This window comes from Anabrus simplex, chromosome 1, assembly GCF_040414725.1.
Source record: "Anabrus simplex isolate iqAnaSimp1 chromosome 1, ASM4041472v1, whole genome shotgun sequence".
NCBI lineage: Eukaryota > Metazoa > Arthropoda > Insecta > Orthoptera > Tettigoniidae > Anabrus > Anabrus simplex.
Window position 1 is genome coordinate 1,647,025,507 of NC_090265.1, and position 20,262 is coordinate 1,647,045,768.

General features: G+C 38.8%; 1 protein-coding gene across 2 annotated transcripts; it reads right to left on the reverse strand.

The window, feature by feature from the left end:
- Positions 1 to 2,421: 2,421 nt before the first annotated feature.
- LOC136881500 (hemolymph lipopolysaccharide-binding protein-like) lies at positions 2,422 to 14,547 on the reverse strand. Of its 2 annotated transcripts, XM_068229408.1 has the most exons (4): positions 14,369 to 14,547; positions 8,313 to 8,436; positions 4,438 to 4,709; positions 2,422 to 2,826 (listed from the first exon to the last, which is right to left on the reverse strand). In XM_068229408.1, exons 1-4 carry the CDS (start codon positions 14,510 to 14,512, stop codon positions 2,728 to 2,730), a joined length of 639 nt encoding a protein of 212 aa, XP_068085509.1. In that variant the 5' UTR covers positions 14,513 to 14,547; the 3' UTR covers positions 2,422 to 2,727. The 2 variants fall into 2 exon arrangements, with proteins under 2 accessions (XP_068085509.1, XP_068085511.1); XM_068229410.1 differs by lacking the exon at positions 4,438 to 4,709.
- Positions 14,548 to 20,262: the final 5,715 nt, after the last annotated feature.

The window sequence follows — 20,262 nt, forward strand, 5'->3', positions numbered from 1 at the left end:
TTATAGTTCATCAATGGCAAAAATTACAAGTCTTTAAGTAATCACTGGCAAAAATCACAAGTCTATGCTCATGGAAACTGCGAATAAATTTAGAGTTCATCACTCGTGAATATTACTAGTCTTTGAATAATCACTGGCGAAAAGTTAGAGTCCAACACTGGTAAATATTACAAGTCCTTGAAAAATCACTGGTGAAAATTTAGAGTCCATCATCATCATCATCATCATCATCATCATCATCATCATCATCATCATCATCATCATCATCATCATCATCTGTTTACCCTCCAGGTTCAGTTTTTCCCTCGGACTTAGCGAAGGATCCCACCTCTACCGCCTCAAGGGCAGTGTCCTGGAGCTTCAGACTCTTGGTAGGGGGATACAACTGGGGAGTATGACCAGTACCTCGCCCAGGCGGCCTCACCTGCTATGCTGAACAGGGGCCTTGTGGAGGATTGGGAAGATTGGAAGGGATAGGCAAGGAAGAGGGAAGGAAGCGGCCGTGGCCTTAAGTTAGGTACCATCCCGGCATTCGCCTGGAGGAGAAGTAGGAAACCACGGAAAACCACTTCCAGGATGGCTGAGGTGGGAATCGAACCCACCTCTACTCAGTTGACCTCTCGAGGCCGAGTGGACCCCGTTTCAGCCATCGTACCACTTTTCAAATTTCAGGGCAGAGCCGGGAATCGAACCCGGGCATCCGGGGGTGGCAGCTAATCACGCTAACCACTACACCACAGAGGCGGTAGAGTCCATCACTGGTAAATATTACAAGTTTTTGAAAATTCACTGATGAAAACCACAAGTCTATGCTCATGAAAATTTTGAATAATGTTAGAGTTCTTCACTCGTAAATATCACAAGTCTTTCAAAAATCTGCCAACGGCCGTAGCCGTGTTGAAACACCGGATCCCGTGAGATCTCCGAAGTTAAGCAACATTGGGCGTGGTCAGGAGTTGGATGGGTTGACACGCGCTGTTGGTGGGGGTAATGAAATGGAGGAGCGGAAAGGAACTGGCCACCCTACCGCACGTAAACTCCGGCTCAGGAAGACCTCTGCGGAGGTTCGGATCTGCCTTCGGGTAGAATAACCCTTACCTTACCTACCTTGAAAAATCACGGGTGAAATTTTAGAGTCCATCACTGGTAAATATTACAAGTCTTTGAAAAATCACTGGAGAAAATTTAGAGTTCATCACTGGTAAATATTACAGATCCCATTTATAAAGACTTAGAAGAATTCAGAGTTCCTCAACACTCGTAAATATTACAAGTCCCATTTATATAGACTTCGTTCCTCAACACTCGTAAATATTACAAGTCCCATTTATAAAGACTTCGAGGAAATTCTGAGTTCCTCAGTGAGACTATAACCACACGAAGATAGCCTCCGACGATTATGGCAGCGAGTAGAGCCACGCTGACTACTCGACTGTGACTGACTGAGATATCAGGCTATATTGAGCCCTCCTTATATTCGGTTTGGGGACATCTACGTCACATATGCCGTGAAGCTGGTTATCTCCTGAATCCCTCGACGGATTTTCTTGAAATTCAAGCATTGCGACGTTTATGTGATTCCCTTAAAAATGACATGTTGCTCAAGTCGCTACCATAATTACTATAGGAGTTTTAAATTTTTTCTCCGTCGAATGTTCGGGAAGGTGTGACGCTTGAATCTAGAACATACGAGTTCATGCCAGCTGCACGTGGCATGACAGGCGGGTGATTTAACTAGCCCCTGCAGCTACGTCACACATACAGCTGTCCTCAGCTTGCTCGCTCGTCCTGCTGAATGTAAACAAATCAGGCTTGCACGGAGTAATACGCGTGATGATTAAATACAATTAACTCTCAAAAAATATGCATGTACAGGTCGTAACCGGTACAGTATACTATAGGGATTGCGAAACGTCAGGCAGTTTCCACCATAGGTAGTGACAAAAAGCGTGATTCATGCTGGATAGCAACAATAATCCCCACATGAGGAATTCTACGAAACTTTAATAAATAGGTAAACAATACTGATTTTCCTAGAATACAGTGCTTTAATTGACGATTTTTGCTTTGTGATTCTGAAGAGACGTAGAAATTATTTGCTACCTGGCAGTTTATATTTCATAGTATGCTCACTAATGAAATTCCATCGTTAATGCTTTACCTCTCAGACCTGTATATGTGTAATGGTTCCTAATTATGTATTAGAAGGAAGGTAAAGTGACGAATTTACGAGAACGTGCCAATGAATGTAAAACCGAAGTCACAAATACACATTTCCAATGAAATTCTGGTCTGTCGGCAGTAATTCACTGCTGACTACGTGGTAACTAACTCACAATCAGTAATTTAAGGTAATGCCACATGGCAGGAAGTATAACCGTAACATATTCTTAATTCATGATGTTAATTTTATTTCCGTTATATACCTAGTTAAATCAATCAGCTCTCGGTAAATGAGTACACTCAAACTCTATCAAAATGGAAAGTGTGTTACTTTAATAACAATTACATACAATATTTTCTGCAACGTTATTGTTTGTGAATATCAATGGTTTTTATTTTACAATAGCTTTCTTTAATGTTTGTTGACAATTTCATAGAGAATATCGAAGGTTTAATTTTAATATAACAAAACGTTTACATTTATTCTCTGGAACATCATTAATAAATGTCACATCTCCTGTTCACATATGAAGCCAAGTTTCCAGTCGTTGGGAATGTCCACCATCAGACCCTGGGAATTGAGTCCACCGAAGTTCTTATCATTACCACCAATAGGCTCTCCGGGTCCCCACTTTGTATAATCAGATTTGGATAGGGAAACACCTAAAAATAAAAATAATTATTTTAGATTTCTATATTCCTGTTTAATAATCATACATTTCATTTTTGCAAGTTTAAGCTAATACAGTGACGTGGCCTTTCCTGTCAGTTAACAGGTTGTGAATTCGTAAATCCGTTCTGAGGAAAGATTTCTTTTAGTTTATAAACCCCTGATAAGTAGAATAGAAATGTAAAGTTTTCATATTAAATAATGCAGAATCCAGAAATAAAATCGAAATGATATACATAACTGTACGCGAGAAGTTACACTGATGAGCAATTCAATGATAGATACCTGTCTGGTAGCGTGCGCCCTGATGATCGTGGCTGTGCGTGCCTAGGCCTGAAAAACCGAAGTGAAGGGTTGCGGGCTCAGACTTGCCCATGACTGCTACACAGTCTCCCGTAATAAATGAGATCAGTCGGGAAAAATTGCTGGGTGGGCAAACCTATCTCGACAGCAATCCACATGTGTTCAATACAATTGAAATCTAATGACCTTGCAGGCCAAGCAAGCATCCTTTATACGTGAACTGTAGGTGCAAGTCTGCTACATGGTGCCGGTGGCGAACAAATGAGTGGATAATATCTGTTCACCGGCTACAGACTTTGGCGTTGTACTATGGGTCTCATTTCGTTCTAGCTGAACAGCCCCCGTACGAGGATACCACTAAAACCGGCATGAACCGTACACTGCTGGGAAGTGGGATCCATTGCCTCATGTGGGAGACGACTCACTTGTAACCTGCATTCCTCGGGTACAGATTGGCCCATATAGGCGACCTTTTCACAAGCTTCGAGGGCCATGTTATCTTCTTCCGTAGCTCAGGCAGACTTTGTGCCCTGTCACGGTTCGTATGCAGAGATATCTCGGAGGTACTGTGGCTTCTACATCTCATTTTCTATCAAGTATTTCTTGAAGAATGGCCACCATATCTTGATAATTATCCAGGATTGAATCTGCGAGTGGTCAGCTAGACAGCAGTCTGTATATCCTCTACTTTCTTTCAAGCTAGTCTACCTAGACTCCTGACATCAGTGCAATGAACACTACGGCAGTTGGCCCTCACGTCGGTTTTTATGGACGAATCCACGTATTTGCAGTATACCCTTGACATATGGAAGCCTAGTACTTGGCGGACTGAAATGGATGCTCAGGAAAATGTCGGTATTCTTGAGAAGTACTCATTCACAACATTGGCCTCGGCTCCGGATTTGATGACAATAACATGGGCTCCTTCTCTCACACAGATCTTCCGTGCTGCTTCCCTTAGCTTGGCTCGGGCCTCCACATCTGTCCCCGAAAATCTAGCTGTAATCAAATGACCTGAGATATCGTCTCTTACACTTTCTTTGCTCATTTATTACTCACCCTTCCAGTACGAGATCAGACGATATCCCAGCGTAACCTACACCATATTATTACATTCCCTGAGCTGACTACGGCATCATGTCACTAAAACGGAAGCTATATCGCATTCAATTTCACATCACTGTAAATAAATAACATGTGCACCTAAAAATAAAACACATACATCACTTGATACACTCTGGTGCCCCACAACCTGGGAGAATGATCAGGTTTCCCTATTTTTTCGGAATGTACAAACATACCTGTAACAGTAACATAGTCTCCTTCAGTATATTTATCGTGAAAGCCAGCGAAAAGATACGTTGAATAGGTAGCACCGGAAAATGTCGGTTTTCTTGAGAAGTACTCCTCACAACATTGGCCTCGGCGTCGGAGTTGATGACAATAAGATGGGCTCCTTCTCTCACACAGACCTCCCTTGCTCGTTCCCATAGCTGGGCTGTGGTGTGTAGTTTGTAGTAGCCTATACCAGCAAATAATTCGTAATCTCCTCTTCGAACGGGAGGTTCTCGAACTGAAACATACACAAAGCATCTCCGACACGTATTATTATGCTAAGTCTGCTTGCTAGTGTGTAAGAACCAAATCATACACATCTGTACTTTACGACTATCCCTCTCTCTCTCCTTTTCATCTCAAGCTTGTATTATCTTGAAATTGTTAAGTTTTTGGCTTTTTCATCTTATTTCTACTCATTTGCTTATTTAAATGTCCGTTTCCCCCAAGTAACATATCCTCCTCTCCTTGACTAACATTCTCGGAACCGTTTTACATTAGAATAGCAGCACTACAAAGAGGTCACTACCAAGATTATATTTGAATTTCCGTCACGAATGTCCTGCATTGTTCCCACATTTTTGAAACAAGTAGCGTCTCGTAACAGGTTTCTGCTACCTCTTATCATTCATAATTTATGTGACATTTATGGTATGTTTTCACGATATATATACTAATGCAAATAGAAAACAATGTTTTGACTCCAGGCCTCCGAGGCATACGATTCTCTAGATATTACCAGACAGGACAATTGCTCCCCATTGTGAGGAGCGTATCGATAACTGAGATGTAAACGCACATCCAAAGTAGCGTACTCGTTGAGATGTCGAGGCCACCAATTAGATCTTCATAATGTGTATGCGACGCAATGAAAGGTCTTCCTAAAATCTAGGTAAAATAGAGCAGAATATCCTATGCCACTTGTCAAAATAATCAGTGCTATCATAGTATTGTCATTTGATTTGTTGCCATTTTCAAAAGATTTGTCACTGGACAAGCTTGTATTTTAACTGATTTTTTGGTACATATCCACAATAAATTTTCCATAATTGGCCCAGTAGTTAAGGCATGAGTGTGCAAGAAGAAACCGGATCCCATATAATTTAAATATTTCGGGATATTTTCCAAATAATAGCGCAAATGATATAATTTCAGTTAAACATTTCAAAAAAGAAAACATACTCATGTGCTCTGAGAATATTTATGAAAAAATTAAAAATTTTCCATCTAGTGATATAGACGTGATGACGTTTCTGAGTGTAGAAAGAGAGAGAGAGAGAGAGAGAGATAGAGACTGGGTTAGATGTCAGTTATCTTTGGTTTGAAATCGGGAACACATTAACCCAGTAATTTCTGTTATGAATTTTCCTCAGATTAATTTGGTAAGTAAGTTATTACACACGACATTCAGTTAAAGGCAGTTTTTTAATTCTTATGTAGTAATGATATGACGATTTTGTTCCACATTTTTACCACGTTATGAATTAATCTCTTTCAACATTTTTCAGCATTTTACAGTTCTAGCTCTAGGAAATTCCTGGAAACATAGTAAAATATTAACTTGGAGTGCTTGATGATGGTGTTACTGATTTAAAGAATGTATTTTACCCCTGGCTCTAGTCTGAGCCGTTTTATATTTCTGTCTTTAACCCCAGCCATATCATTCAGATCTTAGATTTCATGCTACGGTTTTAGTTTTGAGCTATTTAAGCATAGTGTTTAGCTTTCAGTATCGACCACATCACTACGCTAACTGCGGAGGCTACCTTTCTATTCGCAGGAATGTTCCATTGTCGGTAACGTTTAGCACAGCTTATAATAACCCTCCTATAAAGTTACCTGAAGTTATCAGACGAACCAATTCATACGTTTTAGAATTCACACAAAAATATTGAATATCATCTTCAATTCAAATAAATCGTGAATGAAAGGCATACAGCTAAGCTAAGTTGCTCTTAATGAACGTAGGTTTTCGTGGCTCATTGTATTAAAGGAACAGTAGTGGGGTCAATTCTGTCACCAGCGGCTGCAAACATTGTTATGGAACACTTCGAGTCTGCTGGAATAACTACAGCGCCACATAAACCTAAGTGCTTCTACTATCGTTACGTAGATGACATATTTTTGGTCTGGCCACATGGAAGGGAAATATAAAATGAATATTTGGAGCACTTAAATTTCATTAACAGGAATATCAAGTTCACAATGGAACTAGGGAATAAAGTAAAATTACCTTTTCTTGATGTGCTATTGTACAAGAAGAACGATGGTGTACTAGGCCATGCAATGTACAAGAAACTTATACATACTGAAAGATGCCTTCGAAAGTCCTCACACAACACTATCCCTGACAAACATCAGCTCTCCTTCATACGGTATTGACTACGGTGAATAAAGTTGCAGACGCCGAAGACTGCTCGAGTGCATTAAGAGAACTGACAACGTCCATGAAGAAAAACGGGTATACATCAAGAGACATACCACGAGCTGTGAAGATCAAGGATCATGATAGGGATAGTACAAACCAGGACCACAGAAAAAAGAAAATGGTTTTCCTTCCTTAAGTGGCAGGTATAACTGAGAGAATAGGGCCCATTCTTACGAAGTATAATAAAATTTCAGTTTTCACCTCAGACCTGAAATTCAAATCCCTGTTTCGACCAGTGGAAGAAAAATCATCTCTTGAAACACCGGTTGTCCATGAATTCCACGTGATTGTGCTCGCTCATATATTGGCATGACGAAAAGGCTTGTTTGAACAAGGGTAAAAGAACACATCAGGTCAGTCAAGAATGTTACGCTTTCATCTTCCACAGAAAATTGTATAAGCCAGTCTTCCATAGCCGAACACTTCTACAATACGGACCACCAAATCTATGACCAGGCGCGGGTCATCGCACCTCTAAAAGACTTCTATGGTCGACTCGTGGGGGAAGCAACAGAGATACAACTGCACCCAAGAGGGAAGACGGCTTCAAATTATCAAATGCATTGAGACCTGTTCTCCAAAAATACATGCATAACACTACCATGGCACAGCGCGACGCAGACCAGAAAATGTCGACAGAGGACGGTGAATCAGTCACTTCACTCCCAACCACCACAGCACAGGGTGGTGATACCTGAGTCCAGTTAGTGGGGAGGCCGTGGATAGTACGGTAGTGACTTACAGGTTTTTTCAAGAATTTATATGATCATTGTCAGAAGCATAAATTTAAGTGCCCCGGAAAGCTCGGCTTTGTTTTTATAATAAGTCGACTGTGTTTCAGTTACAAATAAGTGACTTTAATCTAGATATTTATATTCCTTTATTCTATGTTACACCATTTCAAAGGGATGAGCAAAGTTTTAACCCCAGGGTGAATAGATCCTACCGATATCATCGTCTTAAGGATCACTTCAGCAGTTGAGAATGTCGTGAATTCCTCTTAAACGCTGTCGCACTGCTGCCCGGTAACAAGTCCCCACACTGAAATGGTACAGTGCTACGACTGCCAGGTACTGGACCAGCCTGCACTTGCATGATATCGTCTGATATCAGCTGCCTGGACCAGTAATGGAATATTTAGTTTGAAAAAAAAACGATTAGGAGCTGTTCTTATGACCGCTGCCCTAATGTCTGCAATTGGTCCTGTTTTCATCTCATACGAGATACCGTCAAGACCGTGTTGAAACTAAGTGTAAAGATAAATACATACCAATTGGATCCTGTGTGTTATAAACGTGCATGATGTATGTCATGAATTATGTTGTTATGTCGTGAATTGATAGCCTGGAATTATTTGCACAACTATCTTGCAGTACTGTTGAATGGCTAGACTAACACAAGACTTAGTAATACCATAGACTGAAGTGCTCAGATGAATGAGTTCACTATTGTTCCACAACGATCGGCCGTGTCCCACGTCCAAAGATATCTCCCCGCTGCCGTTAGGAGTCCCTGCGGTACACTTCGTCAGATCTACCTGTTGAGAAGAAACTCTATATAAATATCGATCAGCTTATTGGATAACAACTTCAATTTTGTAATATAAAGTTACACAGCACAAGGGTATTTTGACAAACTTTGAAAACTGTAAAGGCGATAACATGAATTTTAATCTATGCGGTCGACCTTGCTTCGGATTTTCAAGAGAATGATTGCGTTTTATCAAGGAACATCCGTTCATAAATCACTGGCCAAAATGTTTATATGCGTGGGTGACTCAATGGACACAAAATAAATATGGGATATGCCGAAGAGAATTTTTAATTGATTTTTTCTGTTGTTAACATATTTACATGACTCTAAATGCGGATTTAAACAGAGATAGAAACAACGTACCCTCTATGATTTCTTTGTGACGTCGAAATTACTTTTTGCCTTAGTAATATGGATGGTATTTTGCAGATGCTATAGAAATAATAATGAATTTTTCAGAATTTCTTGTGGTTTATCTACGCAAAGAATCTATCAGTAATCATATTTTAAAAAGAGATGGACTTGGCGTTATGCGATAACAAAGAAATTCAAAATTAATTGTTCTAACACAGCCTTACGTACTGTAGTATAGACTGGTGATTTAGGTACAGAATATACAGTATTTGAAAGAATGGTGTTCAAATTTTAGCATGTCTATAAAAAAGCCTTCAGGATTCAACGAATGTATCAGAAATAAACGATCCTTACTTATAAGAATATGAACTGACAGGAGTCAGCTATCCAGGAAAATGTATGGATATCCCTAACTGATTTCGTAATATATATGTATGTCTGACACGTCCTTAAATGTTATATTTAGGCACAAGGAAATATCGTAAGAATGGAAAAGGATAAATTATAAAGTATTCAAGTTCTTCTTCATCCGTAATAATGCACCTAGGCTGTTTGTGTACATTCGTACTTATTTTGCTCGATTAAATTGTGGACATCATAAGTCAGCGACCATCGGTTTTCGTGCATTAGATTCATAATTTATTTTTGATAACATTCCCTCTATAAGTGATATCACTAAATTTTCCTACGTTAATAATAATTGCTAAGTTTATTGCGGAAGAAGTTTTAGAAATAAAAGTCATCTCTCTCCCGGCCAGTTCACTATTATTTTTACTGGATAGGCCAGTTTTTACGGCCAGGTGTAAACCGTATGAGAAGGGGAGTGATAAATAGTAATTGTTCCTGTGAAAGTTTGCGCAGTTATGTGTTGTATGTAAAGAGGAACCGAGGCAGAGGATTTAAGTAGACGAGACAGAAATGGAACCCGGGGCGTTTTGAACCATAGCCCACTACCCTTGCCATTCAGCCATGGAACCAGACTATGAATAAAATTCTAAATAACTAATGTACTAATATTTTTATTGATTAATTATTTTAATAATGAATCATTAGTATGCTAGGTAGGCTGTAACTTTGTACAGCACAAACTACCATTTGGCACTTACTCTAGTGTAGACCTACTTCCATCAAGAAGACTTATTAACTATGGAGTCATAATATTGGTTAAACAACCTTACTATATATAAAAATGGATGTATGGAGCAATTTTAACCAAACTAGGTACACTTATGACTTACTATCTGGAGACGAGAACTGCGGGGATAAGCCATCCGTAGCACCCTAGGGGTGAGGGATCAGGGGGTTTAGATATAAAAATAATCGAAAAGTGTCTCATCCACAGTTTTTGGTGTGGCTGAGATGAAATATGACACTTTTGAGCTTTTAAAAGTCGAAGTTCGGCTCCGTTTTGGGTGGGGGGCGAGGGAGGATAAAGATATAAAAATAATCGAAAATAGTGTCGAATCCATATTTTTCTGCCTCGCTGAGATGAATAGGAATATTCCGTATTTTTTAAAGCCCAAGTTCAGCCAATGTGGCACAGGGGGTGAGAAAAGGGTGAGAGAAAAATTGTCCAAAATGACCGAGATAATGGATGTACGTATCTTCTAGCGTGGCTATCAACAAAAAATGTTACAAGTTTGAATTACTACCAGGAAAATATACTGTGAGAGTAAGACGCCCCTAGAACCACAAGAGAAGAGGGTGAAATATAATCAATATTAATAAAAGGAAGTCAGTTTGGAGCGATGTATATATACTGTACTGTATATATATATATTAAGGTATAAAAATGAAAATAGACGTGATTTAATGAGCCACTTTCAGGCGTCTCATAAACTTAACATCTGTTACCAGAGAAGCCGATGACTTCAGAATCCCTAGCAAAACAGAAAAATCCTCAAAATTCTCTGAGGGGAACACGCTGGGAGTTTCAAATTTGCATAATAACGCAATCGGATATATTTATTCAAAACGATAACCTACAGGTTTCATGGGGTTAAAAGTTCCCTGAAAGTCCTAATTTTAACCCCCCGCCCCATATCATTCTGCCAGACGAGCTAGAAAACTGAAATTTGGCAAAATTAAAGCTTTTAGTCTATAACCGACGGAAAAATTACGAGATGCTTGAAATTTGTACTTTTTACCCCAGAAAAATATCGAAATATGGAGGTAATTTTAATGACGGTGCAGACCATCTTTTCGAGGTATTTCGTATCACAAAACTGACCGCACAACCTCCATTCAATTTGGAGTGATCTACAACTTTACCCCTATGACGTTTTGTCGTAACTCTACCATTACGTTATATTTGGCTCTATTATTTAATTGTACCTAATTTCGCACTTTGTACACATATAATTGATGGTTTGAATAACTTATTGGAAAGATAGGATCGTCAAATTCTACACGAATATTGGCCCATCTATTAGCCACATGTGAGTCAAATTTCTTGCTTGTAGCCGTGACATAAGTATCTGAAAAGTGATGCATTTCGAGAAATCTATACACAGATTTCATCCTATTCAACGTTTCTAAAATTATCTTACCTTTACGTAAGGTACGAGAAAATATCATAGGACCAGCCATTTAGTTCACTAAATGAGGCCAGAGTCGTCTTATCGTAAAATCCATTTTTCGATATGATGTACCGTTTAGCAGCAGTTAATCTGTAAATGGAGGTGAACATGCATGTACTTCCGTATGTCGAACTATATCTATTGATTGAAGACGATTTGTAGCAATCTAGAAAGGGCATGTCTGCCATTGTAATTAATACTTTTCAAATCGATTGTGACTTTCAGAAGAAGGGCGTCTGCTATTGTAATCAGCAGTCCCCACATCAACTTTCACTGACAGTAGGAACGGGGTCCTCCTCTAACTCCTGTGTAACATTGTAAAGAATTCCCCTCCCGATTTTACTAGCAGAAGGCAAGATGCGTGAATTTTTGTTTTTCAAAACTCCTTTACCTGATTCTGTTTGTCAGTAGGCAAGGTTGCCCCCATTATAAACAAATTTACCCATCTAAAATGTGACTGACGTTAGGCACAGTGGCCTGTTATTATAATGGAAAAATCACCAACTTGGTGTGACAGGCATTAAGCTGACTAGCATTAGGAAAATGGGTCTGTCATTATAATGATAACAACACAACTCAATTTTGACTGGCAGTACGGAAGGTGCCTGCCATTATAATAAAATTTCCTCAACTGTAATCTGTCTGGAAGTAGGAAATGGTGTCTGCCATTGTAACGAAAACTCACGAAATAGCTTGTGGCCACGCAGTTGGCAATGGGGCCTGCCGTTAAATGAAAATTCCCTACTCCTTTGTGAATTGCAGTAGACAAGTGGACCTATACATGTTATAAATCTCAGAGCCAACAGAAGGGCAGCAACCAATATAACAGTAGACAACAAATAACAACTTTCAACTAACATGTGAGTCCTCATCTGTTTGAAATTATGTAATCCCAATTCTCTCCTTACGTTCAACTTCTTAATGAATCTTTTCCTTCTCTTACAGAAAACATTATTTCAGTATCTACTGACATTTCCTGACAAGGTTTCAGCCAATAGTATTACCTACCGGTGCTAAGGGCCACTTCTTCAATTGTTCAACTGATTCTTCTGTCTCACATTATGCTCACGAATTTCATCAGCGGCCTTGGACATATTGTATTTATGACAATCTTGTTTATGCTTGTGTTCACGCCCTCAAGTCGTTCGCTTTATATTATTTCCACTGGTATTCCACTAACATTTAAAATGAACTGTTTCAATTAGAATTTTAATTGAAGAAGTTTTAGTCTCCGACAAGATTATAGTTTAATCATTGACAGTGTTCCATTAGCATCTTTATATATTGTATCATTTTTCACATTTCTATGTCCCAAATTTTAATAAGTGGCTAAACTTTTAGATTCCACTTTTAATATTAGTTATACTCTTGATGATTGTTTTTAGGTTGAAGATGCCCTTAATTGAGGACGAAACATGTCCCATTTTACTGATAGTCTTTTTAAGTAACAACTATAAGTGAAAATAAAAGTATTGAAGAGGTGGACTAAAGTAAAACACCTTTGTTGTTGAACAAGTGGACCTGCCATTATCATCACAACACCGCAACTCGCACTTTACATTGGAAGCAACATCTGTGGACCACCTTATGCTGTTTCTCGAACAACTAAAGGAGATATGCAATTTTAAAAAATCTTATTCACTTCATGTACAGTAACTTACTTCGATATCCGTATGCAATATAGAATACCGTAGTGAAGCACAGGTACGTTTGCTAGTTAGTAGAATAAAGGTCCGCCTCTGTGGTGTAGTGGTTAGCGTGATTAGCTGCCACCCCCGGAGGCCCGGGGTTCGATTCCCGGCTCTGCCACGAAATTTGAAAAGTGGTATGAGGGCTGGAACGGGGTCCACTCAGCCTCGGGAGGTCAACTGAGTAGAGGTGGGTTCGATTCCCACCTCAGCCATCCTGGAAGTGGTTTTCCGTGGTTTCCCACTTCTCTTCCATGCGAATGCCGGGATGGTACCTAACTTAAGGCCACGGCCGCTTCCTTCCCTCTTCCTTGCCTATCCCTTCCAATCTTCCCATCCCTCCACAAGGCCCCTCTTCAGCATAGTATGTGCGGCCACCTGGACGAGGTACTGGTCATACTCCCCAGTTGTATCCCCCGACCAAGAGTCTGAAGCTCCAGGACACTGCCCTTGAGGCGCTAGAGGTGGGGTCCCTCGCTAAGTCCGAGGGAAAAACCGAACCTGGAGGGTAAACAGATGATGATGATGATGATGATGATGATGATGAGTAGAATAAAGAAGGATGTAGCAGACCAATTTTAAACGGATAAATGCATTATACAATATTACTATTCTTACGTCCGGCTCCATGGCTAAATGGTTCGCGTGCTGGTCTTTGGTCACAAGGGTCTCGGGTTCGATTCCCGGCAAGGTCGGGAATTTTAACCATAATTGGTTAATTTCGCTGGCACGGAAGCTGGGTGTACGTGTGGTCTCCATCATTTCATCCTCATCATGAGACGCGCAGGTCGCCTACGGAAGTCAAATCAGAAGACCTGCACCTGGCGAGCCGAACTTGTCCTCGGACACTCCCGGCACTAAAAGCCATAAGCCATTTCATTACTATTCTTACAACATGCTCAATTTTGTACAACAGAATATTTGTAGAAAAAATTCAACAATTATTACATCAAAATTCGTAACATTTCAATTAATTTATCTCTTTAATGTCTCGATATGTTCAAGAAGTGGGCTCCAAAAATGACGAGCTGTTTACCAAGTGGGAAGTGGAATTGATGAAGATGAATCTTTAATCAGTCCGTAGCAAGTAATAATTAACAATTTGAATATTTCCAAAACGTTGAGAAAACTACTGTTTCTCTCAAGAATATAAAACAAAGTGTTTTGAATAAGAGAACTATCTAAAAACCTAATTGAGGTTAATTATATTCAAGAAATGTTGCAAAATTTTATTGGTGGCATATAATAAGTTGGTCAATTGAATCATATAATCGTTTCATATCACTAAATACAATATTGTTCCGATTAAACATACCTGCAAAATGCGATGAAGCGATGAGTTCTTCTTACTGCTTATTGAAAAATGGAATATTTCTTCATCCGATGAACATAATGGGCCGTTACTGCACTCAACAGCCAGTAATGCCATCGCAATTACCAAACACACTGAAGACAACATCTTAACATCTAGTCAGTGTAGTGCTGTATTACAAATTCTGAAATCAAATTCCCCCAAAGGAAATGAAGATCAACGTTTTTAGAGAAGAATATTTAATGAATATAAAAGTCGTAGGGCTTAACCTAGTGGGAAACTATCACCCTTTTCACCTAGGCGAAACGATGATCCAAATACATTTGGATCCTTTTAAAGGTAATTGTGGTTCCTCTTTGACACAAAACTTAGGGGTTCATGAGCATGATCGTATCCAATAGGTTTGTCAAACTACACATGTGGTCATTTTCTGTGTAAAGAGAAATATTCGATAACTGTATATTTATAGTTGATAATAATTCTGATTTACACATTGTATATGAAAGGAAATTATTTCACCATTCTTCAGTGTAGGAAAATTGTATTGCACCTAATTGAGTGTTATTTTAGGACTAGCTAATGATAAGAAGACAACAATCATATCAAATTTGCCAGAATGAAGAAAATTATGCTGCCAGATTAAAAATAGTCATTATTTTCAGACTATATTACATTCTATTAGCGCATATATGCCATCTCTTATCAAAATGATGCCTTTCAAGTGCATATTGAGCAGCTAATATTGTGTAAATAACGTGGTAAAATGTTGATCATTCTGATAAACACAAATGAACAAATTTTTAGATGAATTCAGTTCTTGTGGACGCATTTCGATATATTTTTCCACTTCCTGCTTCGTATCATCTGCAACTATGATTGAAAATCTTACATTTACTGAGGTATGAATACATTTCGTTACAACTTGCTTTACGTCGCACCGATACAGATAGGTCTTACGGCAATGGGATAGGAATGAGCTAGAACTCCAAAGGAAGCTGCCGTAGCCTTAATTCAGGTACAACCCAAGCATTTTCCTGGTGTGAAAATGGGAAACAACAGAAACCATCTTCATGACTGCCGACAGGTGGGCTCGAAACCCCCATCTCCCGGTTGCAAGCTCACAGCCGTGCACTCCTAACTGCATGTCCAAATCAACACGTGAAATCTAGTTTATAAATTTGCATTGGTAAAAACGTAAATTATATGTAGAAAATGTACATTATTACGAAGTTAGCATACTTTTGTGTAAGAATTATTAGTGAAATTGTGATATAATAACGTGGGATTTTCTGAAAACAATGGTCGTGATAATCTGAAAGAAGTTTGATGATTCCCAATAACATCAAATTTGGGTATTTTAAATAAACAATTGAATATTCAAAATATCTAAATACTCAGTTAACAGGAAGGGATCACTACAAGGTGAATTCGGAATACTTCATCGATTCAGGCTTGATTACCACAATTTCTTTAGACGATTGTAGAAAAGCATGTAGTGTGTTTGGAAACCTCAAAACAGGACCGTGTGAAATCTTCCTCGGCCATTTTTCGAATTGTCTTCACACGTGGGATGTTCATGAACAATGAAGTCATAAACTATGAGCATCTCAGAAGAAGATATGAGGTAAATAACAAGCTAATATTTCTTCTCCCATGTAAACACAACTGTTTTGAAGGGTTCAAACTTGACCTTAAAAATCGTTATGGTTTATTGGGCCGGGTGATACTTCCATTTTACACCCTAAAACAAGCTGAATCGAGATCGATAGCTGCAGTCGCTTAAGTGCGGCCAGTATCCAGTATTCGGGAGATAGTAGGTTCGAATCCCACTGTCGGCAGCCCTGAAGATGGTTTTCCGTGGTTTCCCATTTTCACACCACGCAAATGCTGGGGCTGTACCTTAATTATGGTACTCATCGTCACTCGTGATGACATTTCAGCAAAGTTATTCTATTTCCTTGAAACTGATATCACGGATTCTAAGGGTATAAACTAGTGGATTTCTGCCATAAAATAATCCAAAATTAATTTCTGAGGGTTTTTCAAAGAAATTTTGAAAAAATAACATTCTTGGGACGTAATATCTCTGCTCCTATTCAACATAAAAGGCTCAATGTTGCTTCAGATTGCTTTGCATTACGCTCTGTAGGTGGTTTTCCGTGGTTTCTCATTTTCACACATTAATTAATGCCATGGCCACATCCTTCCCATTCCTAGGCCTTTCCTATCCCATCGTCGCCACAAGACCTCTCTGTGTCGGTGCGACGTAAAGCAAATAGTAGAAAAAACAAGCTGAGGCGTTACCATGTAAAATAATGTATTTACGATTAAAATGGGAAATAAGTACGTAAAATTTCTTTTAAATGAAGAATAAAATTTACGAATATAGAACTGTAACCTCATTTTTGGTTTAAGTAATCGCCCAGTGCATTATATATAATAATAATAATAATAATAATAATAATAATAATAATAATAATAATAATAATAATAATAATAATAATAATAATAATCTACTAAGGCCTGAGTGATGTTGGAAGTAAGGTATTGAGAAATAAACTAATCTACAGTAACATCGGCTATTCTACCGAAGAACTCATTTTAAAAGTACAATTGATAACACCGAAAACACAAGACTCGTTTATGCGAATTTCAGGCTTCCAAGAAATGAAATAAATGGAAAAATGTTTACATCTTACATAATTTACACAAAGAGAAAGTTCAAGATACGTGCCTGGCTGAGGATTATCTCTTCCCTGATACTCTCTGTGCTCTGTATCATTCAGTATTTATTATAGAGGAATGCGTTACGGTTATTCTCGGCGATCGCGATGCTCATTCGACAGCTCTGTGAAGGTCAATGAGTTAGCAAGCGCGAGTCATTACTCACGTAGGCTAATCAAACTAAAGTTTATCAATAGGTTCAGAAAGATCTTCTCTTAGTCAATCTATTACCCATTAAACATACAGAGTAGAAAATTATTTAAAAAGAGATGTTGTAAATGGTATAAAAGCAAAGCAAAGTCACCTCCGTACAGGCGATGAAGGCCCTTGGAGGGGTGGAAGGTAAAGGCTTCCACTATTCGTAACCTCGGCACATGATGGGGCAGAGTGGTTAGGTATACGCCCGGCCGCCTTTGCCCCCAGGAATTAACCTGGTACTCATTCTTGGTGTAGGCTGAGTGAACCTCAGGGCCATATGCACCTTCCGAAGTGGAAATCTCGTTTCTTAAATTTTACGACTACCTGACGGGGATTCGAACCCACGACCTTCCGGGAGAACCGAGCACGCCTTTACCGCCTCGGCCAGGCAGCCCCTACCTCGTTGTATCTAGATACATTAATGAGATTGCGAAATGGAAGTCCAGGTAATAATATTAACGAGGGTGAAAATATCTTGTCCTCTATCATAGAAAGAGAAGTCTATTGTTTTGCGTTTCGGCCAGATAATACTCTTGATGTGACCACCAGTTTTATCTGATTATTAAACATATGGACTCGTTTATTCACTGAAACGCTCATATATGTATTGTACGCGTTTCGAACTACGACCAGATGTTGGTAAAATTCAGTGAAAATAACATTTGGCTACGACATCCCTATCATTTCTGAATATAATATAGATTCTCTAGCAGGTGGTCATGAGGGTAATTGAATGCCAACTGGAAAGTTATTGACGGAGAGATTTGGAATATGAAAGTTGTGTTGTTGTATTAAACAGGCTACCAATAAATATTACATTTTTAGCCCAATAAAAATGGCGTAAGCTATCTTCCAGGTGCGCGACAAAATTGAAATTAGGCAAAATTATAATCTGGAACCAACGGTGAAATCCCAAGATGTTCTAATGATTAAAATTTTCCCCCTGAAATATTTCGAAATACTGAAGCAAATTAAAAGAAGATTCAGACCTTCGTTTTGAGGTATTTTGTGGCTAAACGGTAAGTCGTATCACCAAGCGGACGGATCGATATTGACCCCGTTCCAAGAGAGCTACAACTTTGTTCCTTTGACTCTTGTCGTATCTTCATCGGTTATACACTGTATTGAGCTGCATATTTTATTTTACGTAATTTTTAATTTTTCCACCTGTTATTGCATTGTTTGGCATCCTTATATGACAGATAGAATCATGAAAGTTGGTAGGCATATTGACAGGTCCACTGGCTATACGCGTACCAAATTCGACATATATATGGTAAATATAAAGTAATACGCGAGAAATTTAATAAAATACTAAGTCTACATTTCTAATTCAATCTAAGGTATACCGATCGAGATACTACGAAACGTCGCAAGACTAAAATTGTAAATCGTTTCATCATAGATACGCTCGCCATGTTTGCGAACTTTAACCGACAACTACAAGGGGATAATCCTCTTTATTTACAAGTTGCTTTACGTCGCATCGACACAGATAGGTCTTGTGGCGACGATGGGACAGGAAATGACTTGGAGTGAAAAGCAATCAGCCATGGCATTAATTAATGTGTGAAAATAAGAAACCACGCAAAACCACCTTCAGAGCTGCCAAAAGTATTGGCAATCAGCAAGTTCACATTTAAGTGGACTGAACGAGCATAACAAATCAATTACATCTTCACTCATTCTATGTCGTGTGGCTAAATCATACCGATCCATCGGAAGGTCCATATATAGGCCTACAGCCGGCTTTTATAGATCCAGAGCGAGTTCAACTAGTATCGCTAAGGGTCAAGAACACATTTTTAAGGTTTATTATCAAATTATGAAGATGACACTAAACAACTGAATCTAAAAACTTGATCGCAAACCCGAAAGGAATATTGCCAGGAGCAGTGGTGTCGCTCGATATTCGGTCAATTTATCTCCAAGTTACTGCTTTTCCGCACTTGGTTCAAAATGATTCACACCGTTTTTGTGCTCGAATTGAAGGACAGCAAATTTTTATGGCACGGCTATCCCGAATGTAGCCTTTTCAAGTAAGTGCTCTTAGGGAACATTTGGTAATCTCTTTAATATATGGTAATATAGTTGTTCATAAATTTCTAGTTTGTAAGATATTGTTCGCTATATTGTGATGAACTTGAGATTATTGGTATGTTTATGAAAAGGAATTACAGTAATTTGTCAGCGCTTCTTGTTACGGAGCTTCTCTTTATCCACAATATAGTTACTGTCCTCTGAAATTCCTGCTGTGTTGCCTCTCACAGACATAGGTGTGCTGTGGTGTGGTCCTCACTCTGTTGTTGTTGTTGGCTAGGGACTCTCTGTCATTGTACGTATCTTGGTGGGTCAAGTTGCTAAAGTTCTCCAAGGCGATATTTCTTTAGTGCTCTATATTGCAACCAGTATTATCATATTGTAATGGTTATAGCGTTCGCCATGCCAGGAAGTTCTATAATTCTTTCGAGACAAGCTGGCTGGCCTATTCTATCTGGCGTAGCATTTTGTTATATTTGGAGTAATTTTTAATTTCACTTATGGTCACTTTCCTGGATAAGTATAAGTGACTGACACGTGTTGTTATCTTTGCCAGTTAAAATAAACCATAAATCCATCTATCTATGTATATCAAAATATGGGGTTGTTATGTACTGTATATTTTCCTACCTATTTTGTAATATGTCGGAATATGTATGTGGTGTGCAGGGTGCCAATTACCTACAACTTACATGTCCTACCTAACTCACCATTTATCCATTTCCCTAAAATTGAGGTTTATAAACTAGTATTGGCTATTGGAAAGTGTTATGTTTAATGGTAAGAAGAAGAGCTGATGGTAGCCCTGAATTATAACATGATATAGTAATAAATAATACGCAATTGACTGATACGCAAAAACATTCAACACATTCACCATTAATTTTGTTTTCGATACCTATTATTTTTACTATGTCACTCTCCTTATCGAGGCC